Source organism: Saccopteryx bilineata, chromosome 1 (assembly GCF_036850765.1).
Source record: "Saccopteryx bilineata isolate mSacBil1 chromosome 1, mSacBil1_pri_phased_curated, whole genome shotgun sequence".
Taxonomy (NCBI): domain Eukaryota; kingdom Metazoa; phylum Chordata; class Mammalia; order Chiroptera; family Emballonuridae; genus Saccopteryx; species Saccopteryx bilineata.
In genome coordinates, this window is record NC_089490.1 from 318,128,764 (window position 1) to 318,152,759 (window position 23,996).

General features: G+C 37.6%; 1 protein-coding gene across 12 annotated transcripts in view; it reads right to left on the bottom strand.

Annotated features, from left to right (window-relative positions):
* YAP1 (Yes1 associated transcriptional regulator) overlaps positions 1-23,996 on the bottom strand; it is a 127,367-nt gene that overhangs the window by 58,303 nt on the left and 45,068 nt on the right. For all 12 annotated transcript variants that reach the window (XM_066247835.1, XM_066247809.1, XM_066247893.1 and 9 more), the window contains exon 3: positions 9,523-9,638. In XM_066247835.1, the coding sequence (XP_066103932.1) occupies positions 9,523-9,638 (116 nt within the window). The remainder of the gene's footprint in view (positions 1-9,522; positions 9,639-23,996) is intronic.

Sequence of the window (23,996 nt, forward strand, 5' to 3'; positions counted from 1 at the left end):
ATTTATCAAAAAAAAATTTTATAGTCTATATATAATAATATCCTTTTACTCTTTTAGATTAGTTTATTGGTTAAAATAATGGAAATAAGCTTGCCGTATTTCCTCACGTATAAGACACACACTTTTTTGAAAATTTGGGGTCTAAAATCTGGGGGTGTCTTATACAGTGTTTGTAGATTTTTTTACTTGCATTTCACACTTTTTCGTGGTTGTTTTTACGCTCATTGTTGAACAGTGATTTGTCATCAGACACAGATGAGGACAACCTAATGGGAGTTTTGAAAGTGATGAGGAGTTGTATGAATTTTATGATGAATAAAACTTGAGTTCAATAATTTTATGCAATATTTTTTTTTTTTCAAATTTCAGGCTTCAAAATTAAGGTGCTTCGTATACAGGGGAGTGTCTTATACATGAGGAAATACGGGTATATCCTTTTCTTTGTTAGGTTCAGATAATGACACTAAAATCTTAGTAGCTTACAGAATTCAAATTTACTTTACCAAATGATTACTTCAAAGATTAAAAAACATTTGTGCTCTAAGGTTATTCTATATATCTTTTCTTGCTTTAAAAGATAATCTTCAAAACAAGCTAACAAGATAGGAAACAATCAAGCAGATAACTAAATATATGAAATCCTCCTCCCTATCACATTTGAGATTTAGATAATTATTCTGGATATTATAATTCTCAAATTGAAATAATATTTTTAAAAACGGGATACTATAAAAAATACCAATATGAAGCTACTGAAAAACCAACTAACTTTATACATCTACCTTTCAACAATATTAATTTAGGTTTCTTCATTAAAGGAATAAACAAATGAAAACTTTAAAAAATGTAATAGATTGTACTCGCCAATTGTTTTGCTAATATATTTAGGGAAAGAGGAGCGTCTTACTGGGAGTTCATTTAAGAAGCTCAGCTGAATAACTCAGCATAAAGAATAAAACTTATCAGCCAACTAATAGTCCATTTGCCAAATGTTGCTGCTTTGCCCAGGTAATCTTTGTTTTAATATTATTTAGAAAATTTTTGTTAAGTTAAAAATCATGACCAGATTCAGTTAACATCAAAAGTGATCCCCAGGAGAGAGAGAGTGAACTGCCCTCACAATCAGAGTAAAAAGGCCATTAGCTGCCCTTATACGAGTGGTGCACTTCATTAAGCAGCAAAGTCAAGAAGCCATTACTAAATTAAAAGGTGCTACGGCTGCTAAGGCATCAATGAATTTAAGAAAGACTTCAAAAGAACTCTAGTACTGGAGAAGATATAACTGCAAACTACCGTCATTTGCAACTTGATTATTCACACTGAATTATTTTTCGCTTCATAAGACGCTTCCCCCCCAAAAAAAGTGGAGGGGGAAATGCCCATGTGTTTTATGGAGCGAAAAATATGGTATTTTATTAAATATTTTAACACACCATTTGGTTCAGAATATTTTTTTTCTTATTTTCCTCCTTAAAACCCTAGGTATGTCTTATGGTCAGGTCAGGTGCATCTTATGGAGCGAAAAATACTCCATTTTTTTCTATTTCACAAGTAAGTGAAATAGTTCTTCACAGTTTCTACATTTGCAACTTTTGTTAAAGTGAAATCTATTGGTCCATATTTTTAAGCAAAAAAACAAAAACGGCTCTTGTTTCTACATTATTAACCATTTTTCAGGAACGTAATCATCAAACAAATCAAGAGTTACTGTGTAAAATAACTGAATTTCCTCTGATATTTGTATACTCATGTTTGTAGCAGTATGATTCACAATGGCCAAAAGCTAGAAGTAACCCAAGTGGTTCATGGATGGAGGAATGTATAAACAAATGTGGAATATGTATACATACAATGGAATATTAAAAAAAACCCAAAACAACTGAATTTCTTAAAAATTAGTTATATTGATTCTGGATTAATATGCTTTTGCTTTTTACTATTATCCCGTTTCCTACAGCCATCTTTTCTTAATTATCTAAGTTTCCAGGTGAGAAAAAAAAAGAAACCAGCAATTTTAGTACAAAAAAGATTCAGGATAGGAGCTTGAGAGTAACTAATAAAATGCAGTCTCTTACTATATTCATTGCTCAGACTTTGGACTTGGTTACAATCTTATTTCTGTAAATACTGTTGCTATACTTCAGTAGAGCCTTGTCCTATATATTCTGACTTTAGATTGACAAATAATTTCTAGTTTATAGTAATCAAGAACTTTTAGAAGAATCAGAAACATTATGACTCATGTAAATTCATGTAAATGTAGCCCCAAAGACAACATGGTATAACAGATTTTCAAAATCATTTTAAGTGAAGAAACAGTGGCTACCAGTTCATACAAACTGATTAAATTGTAAAATATCAGATCAGATCACATTGTCTATTACATAAGCAATATTATACCACTCTATATTGTTAATAATAATTCCTAACTATGCGCCACTCACCTATTTAGTCATAGTCACAACAGCCATGTAAGTTCAGTATTATATTATTGTTACCCCCATTTTCCAAGTGAAGAAATTGAGGCACAGGTAGGAAATTTGTCCAGGATCTTCTCGACAGTAAGTGACAGTAGTGGGATTCTAATGCATGTCCAGCAGACTCCCAGAGCCCATGAGTCCCTTTCAATTCACTCCAAAGGTGAAAAGTAGAATTTCAAATTTTGTGAATAACACATCAAGTAGAAAATATCATCTCCTAAAACCTGATGTCAGCTTTCCAGCTTCTCACACATCTCAGCCCTTTTCAGTGCTTTTCAAAAAGTTAAAAACCTTTACACTTACCTTTTTCCTGTCATTTTTACATTTCACATCTACTCTCTACCTGTTAATTTTTCTTGGTAACAAGTTCTCTTTCTCATTTGGTCCTTTGTGCTCTGATGAGATAACACAAATCAGGAGTAACTCTAGAGCAGGCAAACATTCAGGCAGCTCCATACTACCCTGGTTGCTTCTCCATATTTCCCCCACTGCAAAGCAGGTATCAGCACATTTCTCCAACAGGTACCATCTTTCTCCATCAAAAGGGCATTTTCACCTATCTTGACTATTTCCTAGGAATTCCCAGGTTTATAGGGAAATTTTAAAGGGCTGCATTAGCAGGATTTAGGCATTAGTAATAAAAAAAAAGGCCTGACTTTAAAACATAATAATAATAAATCCCTTAAAATGTACTGGTAACAAGACATTTGACTTTTAGATTGTTATCAGAGGCACTTTTATTTATTTTTTTTATTTTTCTGATGTTGGAAATGGGGAAGCAGTCAGACAGAATCCCACATGCGCCCGACCGGGATCCACCTGGCACGCCCACCAGGGGGCAATGCTCTGCCCATCTGGGGTGTTGCTCTGTCGCAACCAGAGCCATTCTAGCACCTGAGGCAGAGGCCACAGAGCCATCCTCAGCGCCCAGGCCAACTTTGCTCCAATGGAGCCTTGTCTGCAGGAGGGGAAGAGAGAGACAGAGAGGAAGGAGAGGGGGAGGGGTGGAGAAGCAGATGGGCGCTTCTCCTGTGTGCCCTGACCGGAAATCGAACCCGGGACTCCTGCACACCAGGCCGACGCTCTACCACTGAGCCAACCAGCCAGGGCCAGAGGCACATTTTTAAAAAGCAGATAATTGGGTTAGTTGATTTTGTTTAACTTAAATTACGGCTTATGATTTTTAATGTTCTTGAAGCCTTTCGTGTCAAGTTATTTTTGAATTAACACGGTATATTTTCTTGACTTATTGTTGCTACTAAAAAATTTAGTATTGCCCTGGCTGATTAGCTCAGTAGAGTGTTGGCTTGGTGTGTGGAAGTCCCAGGTTCGATTCCCAGTCAGGGCACAAAGAAGAAGAGATCATCTGCTTCTCCACCCTTCTCCCTTCCCCTTCTCTCTTCCTCCTCCCACAACCAAGGCTCAAAAGGGTCGAACAAGTTGGCTCCAGGCACTGAAGATGGCTTCACGGCCTTGCCTCAGGAGCTGAAAAATCTCAGTTGCAGAGCAATGGAGTAATGGCCGCAGATGGACAGAGTATTGCCCTTAGGGGGCTTACTGGGTGGATCCCCGTAGGGGTGCATGCAGGAGTCTATGTCTCTGCCTCCCTCCCTTTCTGCCTCTCACTTAAAAAAATAAAATTTAGTATCTTCACATAAATAGAGCTGGTTAAAGGAAAAGTACTTTAAAAGTACTTTTAAAGGCTGTGAAGTCAATAAGCTATAAGTATAATATACATTTAATAGATCTTCTAAAGGCCAACCACCTCAAATAATTTAATAAAGTTTATATATTATTATATATTTTAATGTAAAGTAAAACAGAACCATTATTCTACTAAATTATTCAAATTACCTTTTATTTTATTTTCCTCCCCTTTCAAATTCTTTTCACAAAGTTCAGTCATTTATTTGCCAATTAAATGAACAAAGAATACAGTATAAATGAGTCTTCTTTATAGGATCTAGTGAGTCTTGCCTATAGAACTCTTTCCAAGTGTACCTTTAAGTGATTTCTCAAATATATATACTTAGAACTGGGGCAATTACAAGTTACAGGTCTCTAGTCTAGCAATGAAATCCATCCTTTCAACCTCATATTTTTAAAAATGACTTTTAAAACCAAAGTACACTGATCATTTTTGCTAAACAGAATTAGGCTGAACTAAAGAAATAGGATTTCACAAAATCTTAGAGTTGGAGAGAATCATAAAAGATCACTCAGTCTCACCGAACATTAAAAAGTAGGTCCGGAGAGTCAAGAGAAAAATGACAGTATTTTAAGGAACGTGGTCTGATTAGAAATAATTAAAACAGAACACAATCCTGGACTCAAATAGTTGAATGAGAAGTCTTTAAAAATAGCAAAACTAGAAAGTTCTTCTTAAACTAATTAATGGTAAAGATGTAAATCAAGCTGCACTTAGTTTCATTAATCCAGTAAAGTGCTTCAAAAGGGCCATGTAGCTTGTTTTCATCTAAACTTTAGATTCTAAAGGCTTCAGATGAGCAGATTCGGAAGGCATTCCCTTCAGGGTGAGAAGTGTCTGTAGATACCCTGCTTAACTGGAAGCCATGTGTCGCTTGTTACAGTAAATGCCCTCGAAATTTAACTACCCTCACAAATCTCCGTCCTCCCTATCTCCAGATTCTAAAAACTCCCTAAAAGATTATTTTACAAGCACAGAGAGCATCACTTTGTTACTTTTCTCAAGTAGAAAATCCTGATGGCAAGAGATCCTTTTCTCGACCCTGGCCAGCTGGCTCAGTGGTAGAGCGTCGGCCTGGCGTGCAGGAGTCCGGGTTCGATTCCCGGCCAGGGCACACAGGAGAGGCGCCCATCTGCTTCTCCACCCCCAGCCCCTCCTTCTTCTCTGTCTCTCTCTTCCCCTCCCGCAGCCGAGGCTCCACTGGAGCAAAAAGATGGTCCGGGTGCTGGGGATGGCTCCTTGGCCTCTGCCCCAGGCGCTAGAGTGGCTCTGGTCGCGACAGAGCGACGCCCAGTAGGGGCAGAGCATCGCCCCCTGGTGGGCAGAGCATCGCCCCCTGGTGGGCATGCCGGGTGGATCCCGGTCGGGCGCATGCGGGAGTCTGTCTGACTGCCTCCCCGTTTCCAGCTTCAGAAAAAAAAAAAAAAAAGAGATCCTTTTCTCTCACAGTTACTGAGAAGCGTGCTGTGTGTGTGCTTCCCTGGAGAAGGCACCACCTGCAAGCACCGTGGGTGCTTCCCAGGCAGGAAGAGAGCCCCAGGTTGCAACCTTATTAACATGACATTGTGGGTATAATTTTACTTGAACATGAGGTATATCAAGATTACAGTTCCTGTGACATTAATTCCAAGGCATTTCAACACCATGCAGATGTCCTCTATTTACTCTCAAATGTCCACTGAAATGAAGAAATGGAAGACAACAACCTCATGCATGCAATTCAGAGTAAACAGAGGTATTTACTATAAAGATGTTCTCAACAGCTAACTTGATTTGGTAGTTAAGTCTGAATTTGTATTTGTGAACAAATTTAGAATCCACACTTGAATTTGCAATATATATAAAATACTTAACACTTTACTCTCATTTTGAACTTCTGCTGACTCATTTTATTTTTTGCAATCGGTTTCTGTTTGTTTGTTTTTTTAAGAGCTTTTTGGTTTTACTGTAAAACCAAATCATACTTCCCATTCAAAACAATGACTTCTAGTGTCCTCTTTAAATATTCTTTCTAAGGTAGTGTTCATTTTATTAGATACAAAATCTCCTTAAACAAACATCATGCCCATACCCACCACCTTCTATAGAAAGAGTTTTCCAGTGTTATCTACTTATTGATATTTTTAAAAATATTTTTGATTGATTTTTAGCAAGAAAGAGAAAGACAAAGAGAGAGACAGAGAGAGGGACATCGATATGTTCCTGCACATGGCCTGACCAGGGCTCTGGCAACCTCTGTGCTCTGGGGATGATGCTCTACCAACCGAGCTACCCAGCCAGGGCTACTTACTTATATTTTAAAGTAGCATCTCCAGGGCATTACCAGATCCTATCCCCTCTGTTTCTGAGGCTTTATTCTCTGCCACTTATCCTAACCCTGGTCACATGTATAATAAGAGCATGGGCGCTGGAACCCCACTACCAGAGTCTGAATCCTGGCTTCTACCATTTAAAAGTTGTGTAACTTGGGGAAAGTTACTCAAGTTTTCTCATATGTGAAGTAAAACTAATAACAGCACCTAACTTAAACAGCCATATGAGTATTAAATAAGATGGTATAATATAAGCCTAGCAGAATGCCTAGCATATGAAAAGGGCTTCTGATTATTTAATACATTCTACTATCACTCAAACATGTTCAAGTTTCTTTGGGGTTGGTTTTTTCCATTTCAAGTCCTTCCTCCAACTCTGTCTCCACCTTCCTCCTTTCCCCCTTCTCACTCCTAACCCTCTATAGCAGCGGTTCTCAATATTTCCGATGGCTTTAAGCGACCCCTGTGTTTTGGTCGTTTGACCCCTGCCGGGGTCGCGACCCACAGGTTGAGAACCGCTGCTCTAGAGCATGCTAGCTTGAGTCTTCCCACTCTACTCAAACTGTTCCTGCCAAAGGCACCTCTCTTTACTAAATACAGCTGTTTCAAATGAAAGAAAAGTTAGAGGGGTGAGTAAAAAAGTGAAAGGGAGTAAGAATTACAAATTGCCAGTTATAAAATTAGTCACAAGGATGTATCAATAAATAGAACATAGGGAATATACTCAGTAATACTATAGTAACTATGTATGGGGTCAGCTGGGTACTAGATGTATCAGGGTGATCACAAGTTACAGAAATGTCTAATCACGATGTTGTACACTTGAAACTAATATAATACTGTCTATCCACTGTAATTGAAAAATAAATGAATTTTAAAAACATATCCATAAGTTAAGCACGCTTACTAATTTATATATGCAGATTATAAAAACACAGTTCATATTTTACAAATAAAATACAGAGTAAAATAAAACATATACAAATATTCTAAACCCCCAAGACCAATTTGATGTATATTTTTTACTTTAAAACATAAATTTGAATACAGATTTCCACTGACCATTACCACTGGAAAATTTAATAGGAAAAAACGAAACTATGTTCTAAAAGAATCACAACCATTCCAGATGCAAAATGCCTAATCTCCCAAAATAAAATTTAAATTAAAGAGTTACTTGTTACTAATTTCCTAGGTATAGTTTTAGATGGAGCAGACAAAATGAATAATTTCAATCATCTTCTTTGCACTATGAACACAATGAAGCTTTCACTACTTGTATTTGGAAATTTGATAATAAGAAAAATAGTTGCCAAGTAAAAATATGTCAATAAATATATATTTGCATGATTTGTTGCCTTTAAACTTTTTAAATTTAAGTTAAATGTCACATATAAAAGAGTCTGAGAATAAGTAAAATCATTCATATTAAAATAAGCTAAAATGGAAGTTTTAAAAATTTACTCTTACTTCTCATGAGTTTATATAAACAAAGTTTATGACAAGGAAAACACACAAACTTTGCCTAGATTTTCATTTTCATATTTTAACCTTCTAAAAAAGTGTTTAACCCACTGAAACGAAGAGCAGAGTTATGGAATAGCAGAAACATTCTAACACATTGGCATCATCTTCAGGTGCAAAGGCATTTCAAATTCTGTGAATTCTCAAGTCAAGAAATCCTCTTGTCACCTAATTGTATCACCCTCCCCACTTCCATCAATCCCCTTCCAAAGGCGGCTGCTGTTTAAGAAAACCTACAGTGCAGCCCTGGCCAGGAAACTCAGTTGGTTAGAGCATCATCCCCAGATATCAAGGTTGTGGGATCAATCCTCAGTCAGGGGACATACAAGAATCAACTAATGAATACAGAAATAAGTGGAACAAATTGATGTTATTCTCTTTCTCTCTTCTTCTCTCCCTCCTTCCTATAATCAATCAATAAAATATTTTTTTTAATATTAAAAAAAGGAAAACCTATAGTACAGCTCTAACATGTTGGCCAGTCTGCTGGATAGGAAAGATGTATAAGCTGTGAAGAAGAAAGTCCTCAGGGCTACTAGGGCTGAGGTCCCATCTGTGCCTTGAACCAGGGCACCAGACAAAGGAAGTAAAGTATAGGAGGCAGGGGAGTTGGTCACAAATACAGCCCAAAGGCTCCAGTCCCTGATGGCAAGCCTGGGGTCACATCTTCCCAGAAGAAGGGGCACCTTATTCTGATATGCACAAGATGCATAATAGGGTAGCTATGGACTCAGGACCACATAATAAAAAAGAAAGAAGCCAGACAGTATCTAATTTACAAGGGAAGAAGAAACTAAGCCTTTACTTACTACCTACTATATACCAAAACTGTAATAAAAGCTTTACATGTATTATATTATTTCCTTTAATATCTTCTTCTTTATAGGAAGGGCATTGTCACTCTTCATTCTGTAGTGAGAAAAATGGCAGGTTTAAGTGAATTGCCAAATAAGAGGCAAAAAAAAAAAAAGATTTATAATCAGGTTTATATCCTGTGAAAAAGGTGGAAATGTGTTCAGTAACATGTACTAGACCTAAAAAAAATGGCTTGGGATTTATAAATTGCTAACTTCCAGTTAATCTCAAGGTAGAAAAAATACCTGCTTTAAAAAGTAGGGGTTTGGAACACCATAGCTTGTTCCCATCCAAACTACAAAAGGGGGAAACCTTCAACTTTAGGACCTCAGACAAAGAAAAGCAGAAGAAAATGCAAGCATGTCAAAATTAACCACACTAGGAATTTGAGATACTCATTTCAGAACTGACACTTTAAAAAGTCTTGGCTTTTAGTCACCAGCCCCTTTACATATTAATGACTAAACAATGCTTTGGCATATAGCATGTAATTTTAAAATAAAGTCTCTCCTATGAAACTGAATAGAAAATAACCATCTCCCACGATACAGTTTCCTTAAAAGAATAATTACTATTTTCCACAGCAAGTTTTACCAATGCACAAGCATTACTTGGTGTGGTCTAATTACAGTGTCTCACTCACCTGAGGCCGAGTTCATCATGTTCTGCTGCACTGGCGGGCTGGTGGGGGCTGTTACATTCAGCTGGGACAGCATGGCTTTCCTGGGGTCCTGCCAGGTTGTTGTCTGATCGATGTGACTGAGACAAAACAAACCAGTGCATTAGATAACAGACACCAGGTCCTAAAAACAACAATCTCACTTATCAAAATAGGGTAGATTATATGAGCTAATAGGGAAAAGTGTCTAAACTAGCTCTGCAAAAGTGTATGGTCATGACATCTCACTGCTCCTACCCTTCCTCCCTTCCTCTGCAACCGTTTTGTTTTTTTTTTTCATCCTTATTATCATTCAACTTTCACTTCTTAGGTCTTACACGTGTAAGATTTGAAAAAGCTATGCCTGAAGCCTGACTGGTGGTATGCAGTGGACAGAGCATTGACCCAGGATGCTGAGGTCCCAGGTTCGAAACTCCGAGGTCACCAGCTTAAAGCCTAAGGTTGTTGGTTTGAGCAAGGGGTCATTGGCTCGGCTTGAGCCCCCTGATCAAGGCTCGTACAAAAGCAATCAATGAACAACTAAAATGCTACAACTATGAGTTGATGCTTCTCATCTATCCTTCCTGTCTCTCTCTCGTTAAAAAAAAGAGGAAGAAAAAAAAGCTATGCCTGAAATTTTAAGTGAAGGGAAACCATTTTCACTTACTAGACATTATACCCTTCTACCTTCTAAGTGAAAGATAAAATCTAATTTATAAATTAATCACCTTTGACTGGGGTCATATGACCAAAGCACAAAATTTGCAAGGGAATCATCCATGTTTTTTCTTCTAAGAATGCCAGTTAATATAATTTTACACCTAAAACCCTAGGTATAAAACAAAAATACTAAGCCTTATTATAAAGCCAAAACAGAATTAAAAACTTAATATGTAAGTTTTATTGTCTCCTGAAACTGTCAAAAGCCTTTGTTACTTGCTAAACAAAACATTTAAACATTTCTACATACACTTACATTACCGCAAAATATCTTAGACATATGCATATAGAATTCTTCATCTATAAAAACTAGGATGAAAACAGCTAAAGATTCTATGAAATGTAAAACTACAAGGCACCTAGCACACTCTCTGGTATATAAGTATTCAATAAATAAGTTTTCTTCTAGCAAATGTTTCAATGAAACAACTAAAACTATTTTACACATGAAACTACCTAAGAAATCCTGAAAATATAGCCAGAGAAGTACTCAAAGAGTTATGCAAGGTTTTCTTCTGTATAATTTAGAAAAACAAACACTTGAAAGCTAGCTAACATCTAATGATAGGGATTGGTTAAATAAATGTTTACTACGATGGATTATAATGCAGCTATTGAAAATATTTTAGAAGAATACTTAATAACATGGAAAATATTCATAATACAGCTTTTTAAAGTTGGCTATAAAACAGTATGTACAATATGAGGCTTATTGTTTAAGTATGTGTGTGTACTGAAAAGCATATGAAGACAGACATCAAAATGTAACTATGTTTTCCTCTAGATGGCAAAATTACAGACCTCAGCTTTATTAGGTTTTCTTATTATGAAATGACCACAAACTCATATTTTTGAAACCGGTGAGGGGGGAATGGCCAGAAATAAGACTTTTTTAAAAAACAAAACAAAACATCATTTTTGGTATGGCTGTTTAAATTTGAAATCTGAGTTTTCTCTGCCTAAATCAGCCCATGATAAATACCCATGTAAATGGTTAGAAAATGACACCCTGTCATTTTCTTTCCTGACATGGAGTTAGACTGCTATCTTCATCAATAACATTAACAATAGTACAGTAAGAAAAAAAAAAAGGGATCACAGACTGGCTGTAATGGACCAAAAATATTACCTACTGGAGATGGGAGAAGAATTCGTCTAAGTCCTAGGCAAGTAGAAAAGGAATAAAAACAGGAAGGGAATAATGTGGAAGATGTGTACACCTGGGAATGACAATGGTACTTATCAATTCAGCACTTCCTTTTTCCCACTAGTCATATATGCTTTTTAGCACTAACTAGCACTAGCATTTGCTCAGGTCTAGACAGTACAGGCAAACCCTTATTCAAGTCTTACTATGTAAGCACCTCGTTACAAAAGATCAAGTCCCTACCAAGCCCGTAAGAACTTATTGAAAAGGAGTAAGTTCCTTTTCAATCCTCCCTATGCGCCACTGAACAAATGAAACCACAAAATGTTCTCTAGATCTACAGTGCTTCTCATGCTTATAGATAGAAAGCAATACACATATGGTAATTAATAGTCATACTCAAGGCAAGAATTTAAAATCACCACGACCAAACTTTAAAGAAATGTTTTTCATTGCTTGCAACCAGGGAAGGATACGGCCAGTGATTCGTAATTATTGGCTCTCAAATTTCAAGGAAATCATATGCCTATTCCTTACCTCCAGTACTTAAAAAAAAACAAAAACAAGTATTTGTGAGGGGTAGAGAACAGAGGGGTATACTAGAAACAAATTCATAGTTCTGACTGCTGAACATATTCTACACAGCTAATAGTTGGGTTTCTCTAAAAACTAGCCAATTACATAAATCATATTAATCTATTTATAAGTAGAGCTCCACCCAAGAGTTTAGAAAGGCTCCATTCTGAACCACATGAATCTTCCCAAATATTGAAGCCAATTTATAAATCTGTTCTTAAGGCTTCTTTCTCCTTTAAATAAATTAGGGTTTTTAATATAATACAGAGTGTGTGTGTGCATGTGTGTGCGTGTTTTCTGAAGTGAGAAGCGGGGAGGCAGACAGACAGACTCCCGCATGCTCCCCACCGGGATCCACCTGGCATGCCCAACAGGGGGTGATGCTCTGCCCATCTGGGGCACTGCTCCATTGCAACTGGAGCCATTCTAGCACCTGAGGCAGAGGCCACGGAGCCATCCTCAGCATCCGGGCCAGCTCTGCTCCAATTGAGCCTTGGCTGCGAAAGGGAAAGAGAGAGCTAGAGAGAAAGGAGAGAGGGAAGGGTGGAAAAGCAAATGGGTGCTCCTCCTATGTGCTCTGACTGGGAACTGAACCTGGGGACTTCCACACGCCAGGCTGATGCTCTACCACTGAGCCAATGGGCTAGGGCCCAGGGTATATGTAGTTTTACTGCTCTCAAAAGATTATTTTGCTGAAATGACATAAATACAAATGCTAAAATTTCTGCCCCTGAAAAAGCTGTTGAAGCTCAGTAAGCATCTCGGAGTTGTACTATGTGACCTCAGCTAATGCCCCATTTATTTAAAAAATATCTACATCTCTTTAAGAAATAAAGATGCCATTATCTAAACTGTCTGACTATAAAAGCACACAACCACTTAGATGCTTCAGAAAATGTGAAATAAAATTAGATTTGACTTCACTTTATAAGATAAACCATAAAATCTAAAAAATTTGCAACAGTATACACCAAAATGCGCAGCCTTTATTTTCACAAGAACAAGAATCTTTATAAAAATATTTCATGCCACAAAAAAGCATTTTTGTTAAGACTAAAAAACAGTTTGCTAGTCGCACTCTTCCGTCAGATATATATCTGCCTGATAACATCCCTTACACATCCTTCTGCTCTTCGCTCAAATGTCATATTCTTAGTCGGGCCTTCACTGGCCCTGCCATCTAAAATTCACCCTACCTTGAGTTCTAAACTCTGCTTTGCTTTACTGGTACTTGATAATACTTTATGATTATCTAACATACATTTTACTTATTTTGTTTATTTCCTCCAACTCATATAAGGTCCAGGGATATTGGAACTTTTCTTCATATTACTATGTATCATATATCTTCAACAACTGCAAAAGTGCTTGACAAATATTTGTCAATAAATTAAATATTTTTTGCCCTAAGAACATCAAATCTTCTCCCAATATCCTTGTAGCCCTGCCAACTTTACCAACACTCACTCCCACCCCCCAAAAAGTAAATTATACAGATGACAGATCCACTAGGACGACACTGGCAAGAGCAGTGGCATGACAAGGTAGTCTAGTGAACAGGACGAAAGGAATCAGACAAATTTAGTTGTGTAGAAGGGAGGAAAGCAAAAATGCAACTGAATGCATATGAGTTTTTGTTTGTTCAAGAGGAAGAGACACATGTTTAAATGGAAATAGAAACAGAGTAGCTGAAGGTGTGTAAGGGAACACTGAAGAGTTAGTCATACATCAGCTGGCAGGAAGAAAAAGAATGCAGACATTGCTTCCACTGTACAAGGAGGTGAAATAGAATAGGGCAGAAGCAAATAATTTTAGTGGCTGGTTAAAGCTGAGTGATTTCCAGTGTAACTTCTATTCTCTTAACAAGCAGTATAACATTAAGATGATTAACGAAGCTGGAAATATTAGTATCTTGCTTATACACACAGAAAATTGAGGGACTTGCACAAAGATACACATCCTGTACACCAGGGGTCTCAAACTCGTGGCCCGCGGGCTGCATGCGGCCCAGCGAACAATTTTGTGTGGCCCGCAGAATAATCCACGAAGTTCAAAATATTTTGGATAAAATTAAGTAAGCCCATGGATTAGTCTGCGGGCCGCACAAAATTGTTCGGCGAGCCGCGAGTTTGAGACCCCTGCTATACACAAAAGGACTGTGCTTAGTACACAAGATTTCTGAAAACACTTCCTGTACAAGACACATATATGAAGAAGATGATACTACAACATGTAAATTCTTTGTAATAACTTTGAATAACAAATACATTGCAGCCCTGTCAGTTGGCTCAGTGGTAGAGCACTGGCAGGCATATGGACATCCCAGGTTCAATTCCCAGTGAGGGCACACAGGAGAAGCAACCATCTGCTTCTCCACCCCTTCCCCTCTCCCTCTATCTCTCGCTTCCTCTCCTTCAGCCATGGCTCGGTTGGAGCAAGTTGGCCCTAAAATAGCTCAGTTGCTGAGCAACAAAGTAAAAGCCCCAGATGGGCAGAGCATTGCTTGGTAGGGGGCTTGCTAATGGATCCCGGTAAGGATGCCTCCCTGCATCTCACTTGAGGGGGAGAATATATATATTCATAAATGCTAAGAGGGAATAGAATAAAGAAGCATGGGTATTGAATATTCAATAAAAGATACCAGAACACTGTAAAACACAATTCCTATTCCCATTAGATCAGGGGTCAGAAACCCATGGCTCACAAGCCAGATGTGGATCTTTTGATGGCTGCATCTGGCTCGCAAACAAATCTTTAATAAAAAAAAGAATAATATTAAAAATATAAAACATTCTCATGTATTACAAATCCATTCATTTCCTACTGCTCATGTTCATGGTTGCGGGTGGCTAGAGCCAATCACAGCTATCCTCCGGGACAACATCAAATTTTTATTGGATAATGTATAACATACACGTGTCGTTGTGAGGTCAGGAAGTAAACTTCCCCTCTTTTAATCAAGTAGTCAGCTAGCTAATTGCAGAAACCCTTTTGACGAAGAAGATGGCTAAAAGAAAAAATTATGAGGAGTATTGTACTTTTCAGCAGGAATGGACAGAGGAATTCGCCTTTGTGGAGAGAGCAGGTTCTGCAGTGTGTCTAATATGCAATGATAAAATTGCATCGATTAAACGGTCAAATATAAAGCGGCATTTCGACACATAGCATACTAAATTTGCATCGCAATATCCAGTGGGGGACAGCAGGAAGAAAGCATGTCAAGAGCTACTGTGCAGAGTGCAAGCTAGTCAGCAGCAACTCCGTGTTTGGACCAAACAAGGTGACTGGAATTGGCTAGCTTTGCTGGTGCTTTAGCAATTGTGAGAAACGAAAAGCCATTCACAGATGGGGAATATGCCCAAACATTCATGCTTGGTGTTGCCAATGAACTTTTTGACAACTTTTCAGATAAAGACAAAATAATCAAACGAATAAAAGACATGCCTCTGTCGGCAAGAACTGTTCGCGATCGTACCATCATGATGGCAAATCAAACTGAGGCAACACAAGTGAAGGACATAAATGCAGCACCATTCTGTTCTCTTGCTTTGAATGAGTCAACAGACATAAGCCATTTATCCCAGTTCAGCATGATTGCAAGGTATGCTGTCGGTGACACACTACCTGAGGAAAGTCTTGCTGTTTTGCCTATGAAAGAGACAACAAGCGGAGGGGATTTATTCAAGTCTTTCACTGAGTTCACTAAAGAAAAAGATCTACCGATGAATAAACTTATTTTGGTGTGTACTGATGGTGCTCCATTCATGGTGGGGAAAAACAGAGGATTTGTAGTGCTTCTTTGTGAACATGAAAAGAGACCCATCCTAAGTTTTCACTGCATCCTACATCAGGAGGCGCTTTGTGCTCAGATGTGTGGCGAGCAGCTTGGTGAGGTGATGTTGCTGGTTATTTGGGTAGTCAACTTTTTTGTTGCCCGAGCTTTAAATGATCGCCAGTTTAAAACACTGCTGGATGAAGTTGGGAATAATTATCCTGGTCTGCTTCTGCACAGCAATGTGCGTTGGTTGTCAAGAGGGAAGGAGGTGCTCAGCCGTTTCGCGGCTGTCTGAGTGAAATCCGGACTTTTCTTGAAATGAAAAACGTCGAGCATCTGAGTTAGCTAACACTGAGTGGCTCCTGAAGTTCTACTATGTCGTGGACATGACTGAACATCCGAACCAGCTCAATGTGAAAATGCAAGGCGTTGGAACAAGCAGTGTTTTCATTTGAAAACAAGCAAAACTCTTCATTGCCAACATTGAAACAGGTCATTTATTACACTTTGAAAAACTGGGAGAGTTTAAAGATGCATGCACAGCAAGTGACCCTGCTCAACATCTTGATCTCCAGCAGCTAGCAGGCTTTACATCTAATCTTGTGCAGTCATTCAAAGCACGCTTTGGAGAATTATCGTGAGTGCACTCATCTTTTTAAGTTCATCACCCATTCACACAAGTATGCAGTGGACAGCGCCCAGTTGAGTTACATCCCCGGTGTCCCATCAGAGATTTTCAGCTACAAGTTGCTGACCTGAAGGCCTCAGACATGTGGGTGAATAAGTTCAAGTCACTGAATGAAGATTTGGAAAGACTTGCGTGACAGCAAGCAGAGTGGTGAGCAAACACAAGTGGGGAGAAATGAAAAAACTTCAACCCGTGCACCAGCTGATTGTCAAAACTTGGAACACGCTTCCCGTCACATACCACACACTTCAGCGTGTGAGTATTGCTCTACGTATGCATGTGACAATGATTGGCTCTACGTATGCATGTGAGCAGTCTTTCTCACATCTAAAGAATGTTAAGGCCAACCTACAATCACATTTAACGATGGAAGTCTCAACACCTGCATGAAGCTTAACCTTACCATGTATCAACCAGACTACAAAGCCATCAGCAAAACCATGCAGCACCAGAAGTCGCATTAATGGTAAGAAGTACTTTATTCATTATTGGTTAGCAACAGCATAGCAACATTATTAAAAAGAATTCAGAGACTTATTATACTTTAAAAGTGTTGGTCTTATATAAAATGCACACATTTACTTGTATTTAGTGTTAAACATATTGTATGGCTCTCATGGAATTACATTTTAAAATATGTGGCGTTCATGGCTCTCTCAGCCAAAAAGGTTCCCAACCCCTGCATTAGACTATAAGCTTCTTGAAGGAGGTACACCTAGGAGAGAGCCTGGTATATAGTAGGGCTCAATAAATATGTGCTGAATTGAATAAATATTAAAGCACTGTGCATTATTTAAGAATGTAATGACTAAGAGTTCATATTCATGCTAATCTAGAAAAGCATTACAAAGAATTTTATCACTCTGATTCTCAGAAATGTCAAATTATAGATAACAGAATAAAAATATACTGACCAAGGAAATAAAAGGAAAAATTATAAAACTGTATTTTCAGAGTTAAAACATGAGTGGTTATATATAACACAGAAAATAATTAAAGATTTAGCTCATTGTTCCTAAGAATAGTCTGATGAACTTACTACAGGAAAAAAGAAGTGTGAAATTCTACAGCCCCTTCAATACATGTAAATGAAATATTCTTTGCCATTATTTTTGAAAAGAATAGTTGATTTGATTTATGACCAAGATAAACCCTGTCACCTCACTCCAGAGTAGCTAAGGCTGGGAAACGAACTTGTCAAAGTCTAGACTGATGAAACACAAGCAGCTGTCCTTTGACCAAGGTCCATGTCTAGCAGCAGTTTCTCCTGAGTACACAGAGCCACCTCTCCTGTTAGCTTTTGTCTTTTTTATTTTACACTGCTGAATTTGGTTTTACATATTAAATGACTTAGCAAAATGTATATATAGAACCCTAAAAGGGGGCGGAAATCCTGAAGTGAACCATTAGAAATTGACTTTGTATAGTATCATAGGTTAATTCGCACTTCGATATGTAACAATATTTAAAGGGTTTTATAGCCTCCTATGAAATGTAAATCATATGCAACTCAAACCTGGGCCATGAACATGCAGGGAGTCTGACCTTATAAATGAATAACATTACTGTCACATCTTCAAATTACTGGGGAAACCATAGAAACACCAAATTCTACCGGAAGCTACTGTGGGGAGACCCAAAAATCTCATCTTTCCAAGATCCATGTTCAAAGAGAATAAAAATGTGCCACTGTTTCATAAGTCTCTCGCAAAGATTGAAAAAAAAGTCACTTAAAAAAAAAGAGACCAACAATTTAAGATTAAATGATATGTCTAAGGACAGCTAAACAGTATGTAGCTACGTTGGGATTGAAACTCAGAACTCATACAAAATCTACCTCTTTCTACTACATGAGACTTCCTCTTATGTTGTGAGAGTATTTTGGGTGTTGTTTAGATATTTTAAGACTATTATCTACATCACCACCTCCCCTTCTGCAATCCTTGCAATAATTAAGTAAAAGAAGACAAAATCTTCCCTTCAGTAAATAACATCCAGCAGACCAAACTCCAGGATCTCACTCCTTTGCATCTCCTCCTCCTCAAACACAAAGGGAATATGGTAGTTGAGAAGTACCCAGGGCTTTTCTTTTATCCTTAAAAAAAATTTTTTTACTGACATTTCCAGGGATTCTTTGATGGGACCAATGATAAACAAGTATAACGTTTCATACATTACATGGATTCTGGGGTAATGGGGGAGTAAAGCCCTCTAAAGGTCAAAAGAACATCCTACAGAGACTTTCCTACATATGATACCCCTCAAGGAATGAATGTCTAACAATTCCCTTATACCCTTGTTCCTCAAGAACATGGGCCTCCTGCCAACAGCATTAACATCTGGGAGGGAGTTTGTTAGAAATGCAGAACCTCCCATTCCACCCAACCCAAGGACTAAAAATGTGCAGGGTTTTTTGTTTGTTTTGTGAGAGAGACAAATAGAAACAGACAGGAAAGGAGAGAAATGAGAAGCATTGATTCGTGGCAGCACCTTAGTTGTTCATTGACTGCTTTCTCATACGTGCCTTGATGGGGGCGGGAGGGGATAGTGGCTACAGCAGAGTGAGTGACCCCTTGCTCAAGCCAGCAACCTTGGGCTCAAGCCAGTGACCATGGGGTCATGGCTATGACCCCATGCTCAAGCCAGCAACCTCAGGGTTTTGAACCTGGGTCTTCTGCGTCCCAGTCAAATGCTCTATCTACTGTTGCCACTGCCTGCTCAGGTGAATGTGCAGTTTAATAGGTTCCATAAGAGATCTGCATGCATATTAAAATTGGAGAACACTGTCTTAGATATTACTTTGAGACTTGATCATAGGGTTTAGCACAGGGTTTGATCATAAGGTTTTTCTTTACACTTGATTAGTGTAAAGACCTACACTGTGTTTCAAGGGTGACTAACGCCTGGAGGGTAAATATTTTCTTAAGATCTCAGACTTAAAGAAAGCAAAACCAATAACCTGTGGTAAAAATTAAGTTTTCCCTCCCTCCTTCCTTCCTTCTTTTCTTTCTTTCTTTCTTTTTTTTAAATGAAAAAAGGGAAGATAAACAGGCTCCCACATGCACTTGAACTGGGATCCACCTGGCAATCCCCTCCTGGGGCTAATGCTGGAATCAACGGAGCTATCCTCAGTTGCCTGGCTGATGCTCCAACAAATCGAGCCACTAGCTATGAGGGAGGAAGAGAGAGAGAGAAGGGGGAGAGGGAGAGGAAGAGAAGCAGATGGTCGCTTTTCATATTGTGCTCTGACCGGGGATCAAACCCAAGACATCAACATGCCAGGCCAAAGCTATATCCAATGAGCCAACTGACCAGGGCCCAAAATTCAGTTTAATTTGCATCATGACTGCTGAAACATACACTGCAATCCATCAGCCAATGACTTCCACAATTAAGTACCATTTATGCCACAAGGAAACGGCATCCTTGCTGCTTGTTACATCACTGGCTGCACTGGTGACAGTTTACTCTTTCATGCTTACTTTTAACTAAAAAAAACAAAACAAAAAGCACTGCAACCTTTCAAAAATTGACTTGATACTATACTAATATTTTTATTTAGAGCAGCAATTTTCAACCTTTTCAATCTCACACATAAACTACTAAAATTCTGCAGCACACTAGAAAATGTATTTTTTGCTGATCTGACCCCCCCCCCCAAATAGGTATAATGTTGATTCATTCACACTGGATGGCTATTATTGTGTTGGCTGTTGCCATTTTAGTATTTGGCAATTTAAAAGAGGTCAGTGCCCGACAAAATAGCTGCTGCATGTTTTAAAAATTCCTGTGGCACACTGGTTAAAAATTGCTGATTGAAAGCAGTGGTTATCAATTTAGAAATTGCAGGGGGCACACTTATGATTATGAGTCCTACAAACATTAATGAGAAGACAGTACTGAATGATAGATTTCCGGAAATGCAGTAGATGGTAGATGGTCTTCCACAACTTTGGAATGTCTTGCCAGACATTCATGTGGGTAAAAGCATATTTATACAAAACTCCCCTTTACAAAGTGCTTTGCACAATTTTAATTATGTAACAACTTTTTCTGGAAAGCAATTATACTTAATTTTGTTTCAAAATCTGTTAATAGTATATTCTTTTATGATAATCCTATCAATTTTTAAAGACCAGTAATACACTGGTCTTTATTCAAAATTGTCATGTTCATGGCAATTATAGATAGAGATGCAGGCATGTGACTACTATAGCTTCTACTACAGTCATGTTCGAGCATTTATATATTAAAATACTTGTTATTTTACCATGAATTATTTCTCCTCCATGTTATACATTGATGTAATGTTGATTTTTAAAATTATACAATATATGTAGTTATATTATATATGAACTTCATTTTAGAATAAACACTTTTTAAAATATTTCTTACTAAAAGGGTCTAATAGGAGTGATAAGGTTAAAAACCACTGCATCAAAAAACCATGGGGCCCTGGCCCATGTGGGTCAATGGATCAAGCATTGCCCCAGCACACTGAGGTTGTGGGTTTGATCCCCAGTCAGGGTACATATGAGAAGCAATCAGTGAGTACACAACTAAATGATACAACTAAGTGGAATGAGATCACACTTTTCTCTGTCTCTCAAATCAATGAATTTTAAAAATAACCATAAACTACAAATAGAGTTTTTTACAGTACAAATCTAATGTCTCCCATCAGATTTTAAGGTTAAATGTCTCAATCTCTCTTATCCTCTTTATGTATATTTAATACATGAACATAGTAATTTGCTAGTAAGTACTCAATAACCATTTGATGTTTTGGAAGCTTATTCCATTGGGTTATTCTTTAACCACCAAATATGTATTGTGACCAAAATCCTAAAAAGGATCAACTGATACGTAAGGTATGGCAGGTATAAGTCATGAATAAGTTAGCTAAATTTTGAGACTGAAGACAAAATCCTGCCCTCAAGATTCTTGGAGTAGTAAGAAATATATACCAATATTTCAATATAAGGTGTTAAGTGTAACAATGCTCTTATACATAGGGAACTGTGAGAACACAAAGGTGATTTCACACATCCTGGTTTGGAATAGGAGGGAGATGGGTAGGTGAGGAATGAGGAGTTAAGTGTCCTCTTAAACACCATGTCAACAGGTGAAATGCTGCAATCTTGGTTAAAATCTAGAAATAGTATTAGTAAAACTAAGTTGCTATAAACTTATCCTAACCATATTGTATATATACAATAGTTTATCTCCTTTTTGAATGTTTTTCTTCTAAACTGTAAAACTACTTCTCACAGAAACCCAGCAGTCTAGTCTTAAATTGTTTTGTACCTGCACACAGCTGCCTAACAAACTGGTTCTTTACAACTCTGCCAAGATTTTGTGATGTCAGGTGGCACAAATTATATAGTTGTAAGAATTTAACAATATATTCTACAAATTACTCCAATACACATTTTAGACTTTCTTCAACGTGCTGCAATAGGTGAAAACCAAAAAAAAAAAAACCCAAAAAATTTGTCCTTAAGCATATGTAAGACCATAAAAGCTAGCTAAAGGATTTTTATTTTAAAAAGTTGTTTTTTAGGAAACAAAAATAAGCTCCAGACTGGAAAATCAGGAATACTACAAAATAGATGTGAGGAATTTACTTTAAAAAGTTTTTAATTTTAAAACTTCTGTTACTGCCTGACCAGGCGGTGGCGCAATGGACAGAGCGTTGGACTGGGATGTGGAGGACCCAGGTTCAAGACCCCGAGGTCACCAGCTTGAACGCAGACTCATCTGATTTGAGCAAAGTTCACCAGCTTGAACCCAAGGTCGCTGGCTTGAGCAAGGGGTTACTTGATCTGCTGTAGCCCCACAGTCAAAGCATATATGAGAAAGCAATCAATGAACTAAGGTGTCGCAACGAAAAACTAATAATTGATGCTTCTCATCTCTCTCCGTTCCTGTCTGTCTGTCCCTATCATCCCTCTCTCTGACTCTCTGTCTCTGTAAAATAAAACAAAACATTATTTTTAAAAAAATCTTCTGTTACTGCTGCTGTCAGGCACTCAAAATACTATGATGGCAGGGCTGGTTCTAAATTTTAGAAGAGTGGGCAGTCAGCCCAGGTTTACTGCTCACTTATCAAGCCCATGTTTGTTGTGCAAGTGTTATTTATAGAGTCACATGCTAGAGGCTGTACCCCAGCTAGCTAAACCTACATGCTTTATTGACTCTAGGAACAATGATACATTGTTCAATCTAATCCTTCTATGAGCTGCAGTTCCTAAACCACTACCATATGCTTTTTATATTTGTATATATCTATCATGGATTATTTTTAGAAGCCTCAAAAGTCACACCCACTAGAATTTCTTGATAAGGATGAGAATACTCACACAGTTTGCCTGTATGAGAACATAGTTTTTATACTACTGAATATCAAAATCTTAATTAAAATTTAAATAACTGGGTTATTACTCAAGGCTATTAAAAACTGGTTAAAATTATGAATCAAGTGTGGGCAGAAACACATAAAAGCATGTGACAACTGATTATACTCTACAAATTGTACATCACACTATAATTGGACCCTATAGCCTTAGGCTGAATAAAGTTAACATTTGTTCACAAGTATGAAATCAATTTGAACACAATTACACCATATTGCCACACAAGAGTAACATACTTAAACTATACATCTCCCCTCGGAAATGGTTGTTCCCTAAGAAAGGGGTTAGGGTGGAGCAGTTAGTTATGAGAATACTGCCAAAGCTCAAGTGGAGGCTTCCGGAAACACACACACAGCTCTCATAATCTAGAGCCCACAAGGCTTTTATCTGTAGTTGTGCTTAGCAACATTCTTTTCATAATGCCATAATGACTGAGAACATTCTCCCCAAAGTTTTTTTAAATGTATTTGCCCATATAAAAAATTTATCACCGAAGTATGAAATGAGACTCATTACTGTATTACTAGAACAAAGATCAGAATTCAAGCCTCTTGATTCTCAATTATAGTCTACCTGGCTCCTTTCATAAGAATCACCTTAAAAAAAAAGTAAAACAAACATCACAACTATGACAAAAAAAAAAAAATATATATATATATATAAAGGCTGAGAAATTTATAAGAAATAAAATCTATACATATTATTCAAAATGTAATCCTTAAGCCACTTGCATCAGAATTACCTGAAAGACTTATTAGCTCCTCTTTTTCTAAGCACAGGAAAGTTGCAGAGTAACTAAATGATCTAGGAATTTTACATATTCTTTCACAATTTGAGATCCTTACATACAATAAGACACTTATTTACCCAGAAGAGCTAGATAAAAAATGCTACCTCTTCAAACGATAGTTGTTTTTCTCATACTCCACTGTCTGCCTCAAAATGATACTCCCGAGCAAATACATTTTATAACAGAAACTACTACATGACAGATGTCAAAAGAAGTAAACATTTTAATACATATTACAGACCTTGGCGATATTATTCTTTCATTGTAATACTTGCTGATCTCGGGATAGAAAAAAAAAAAACCACCATGAAGATAAGGAAACAAATGTGTCAAGTACCAACTCTGAC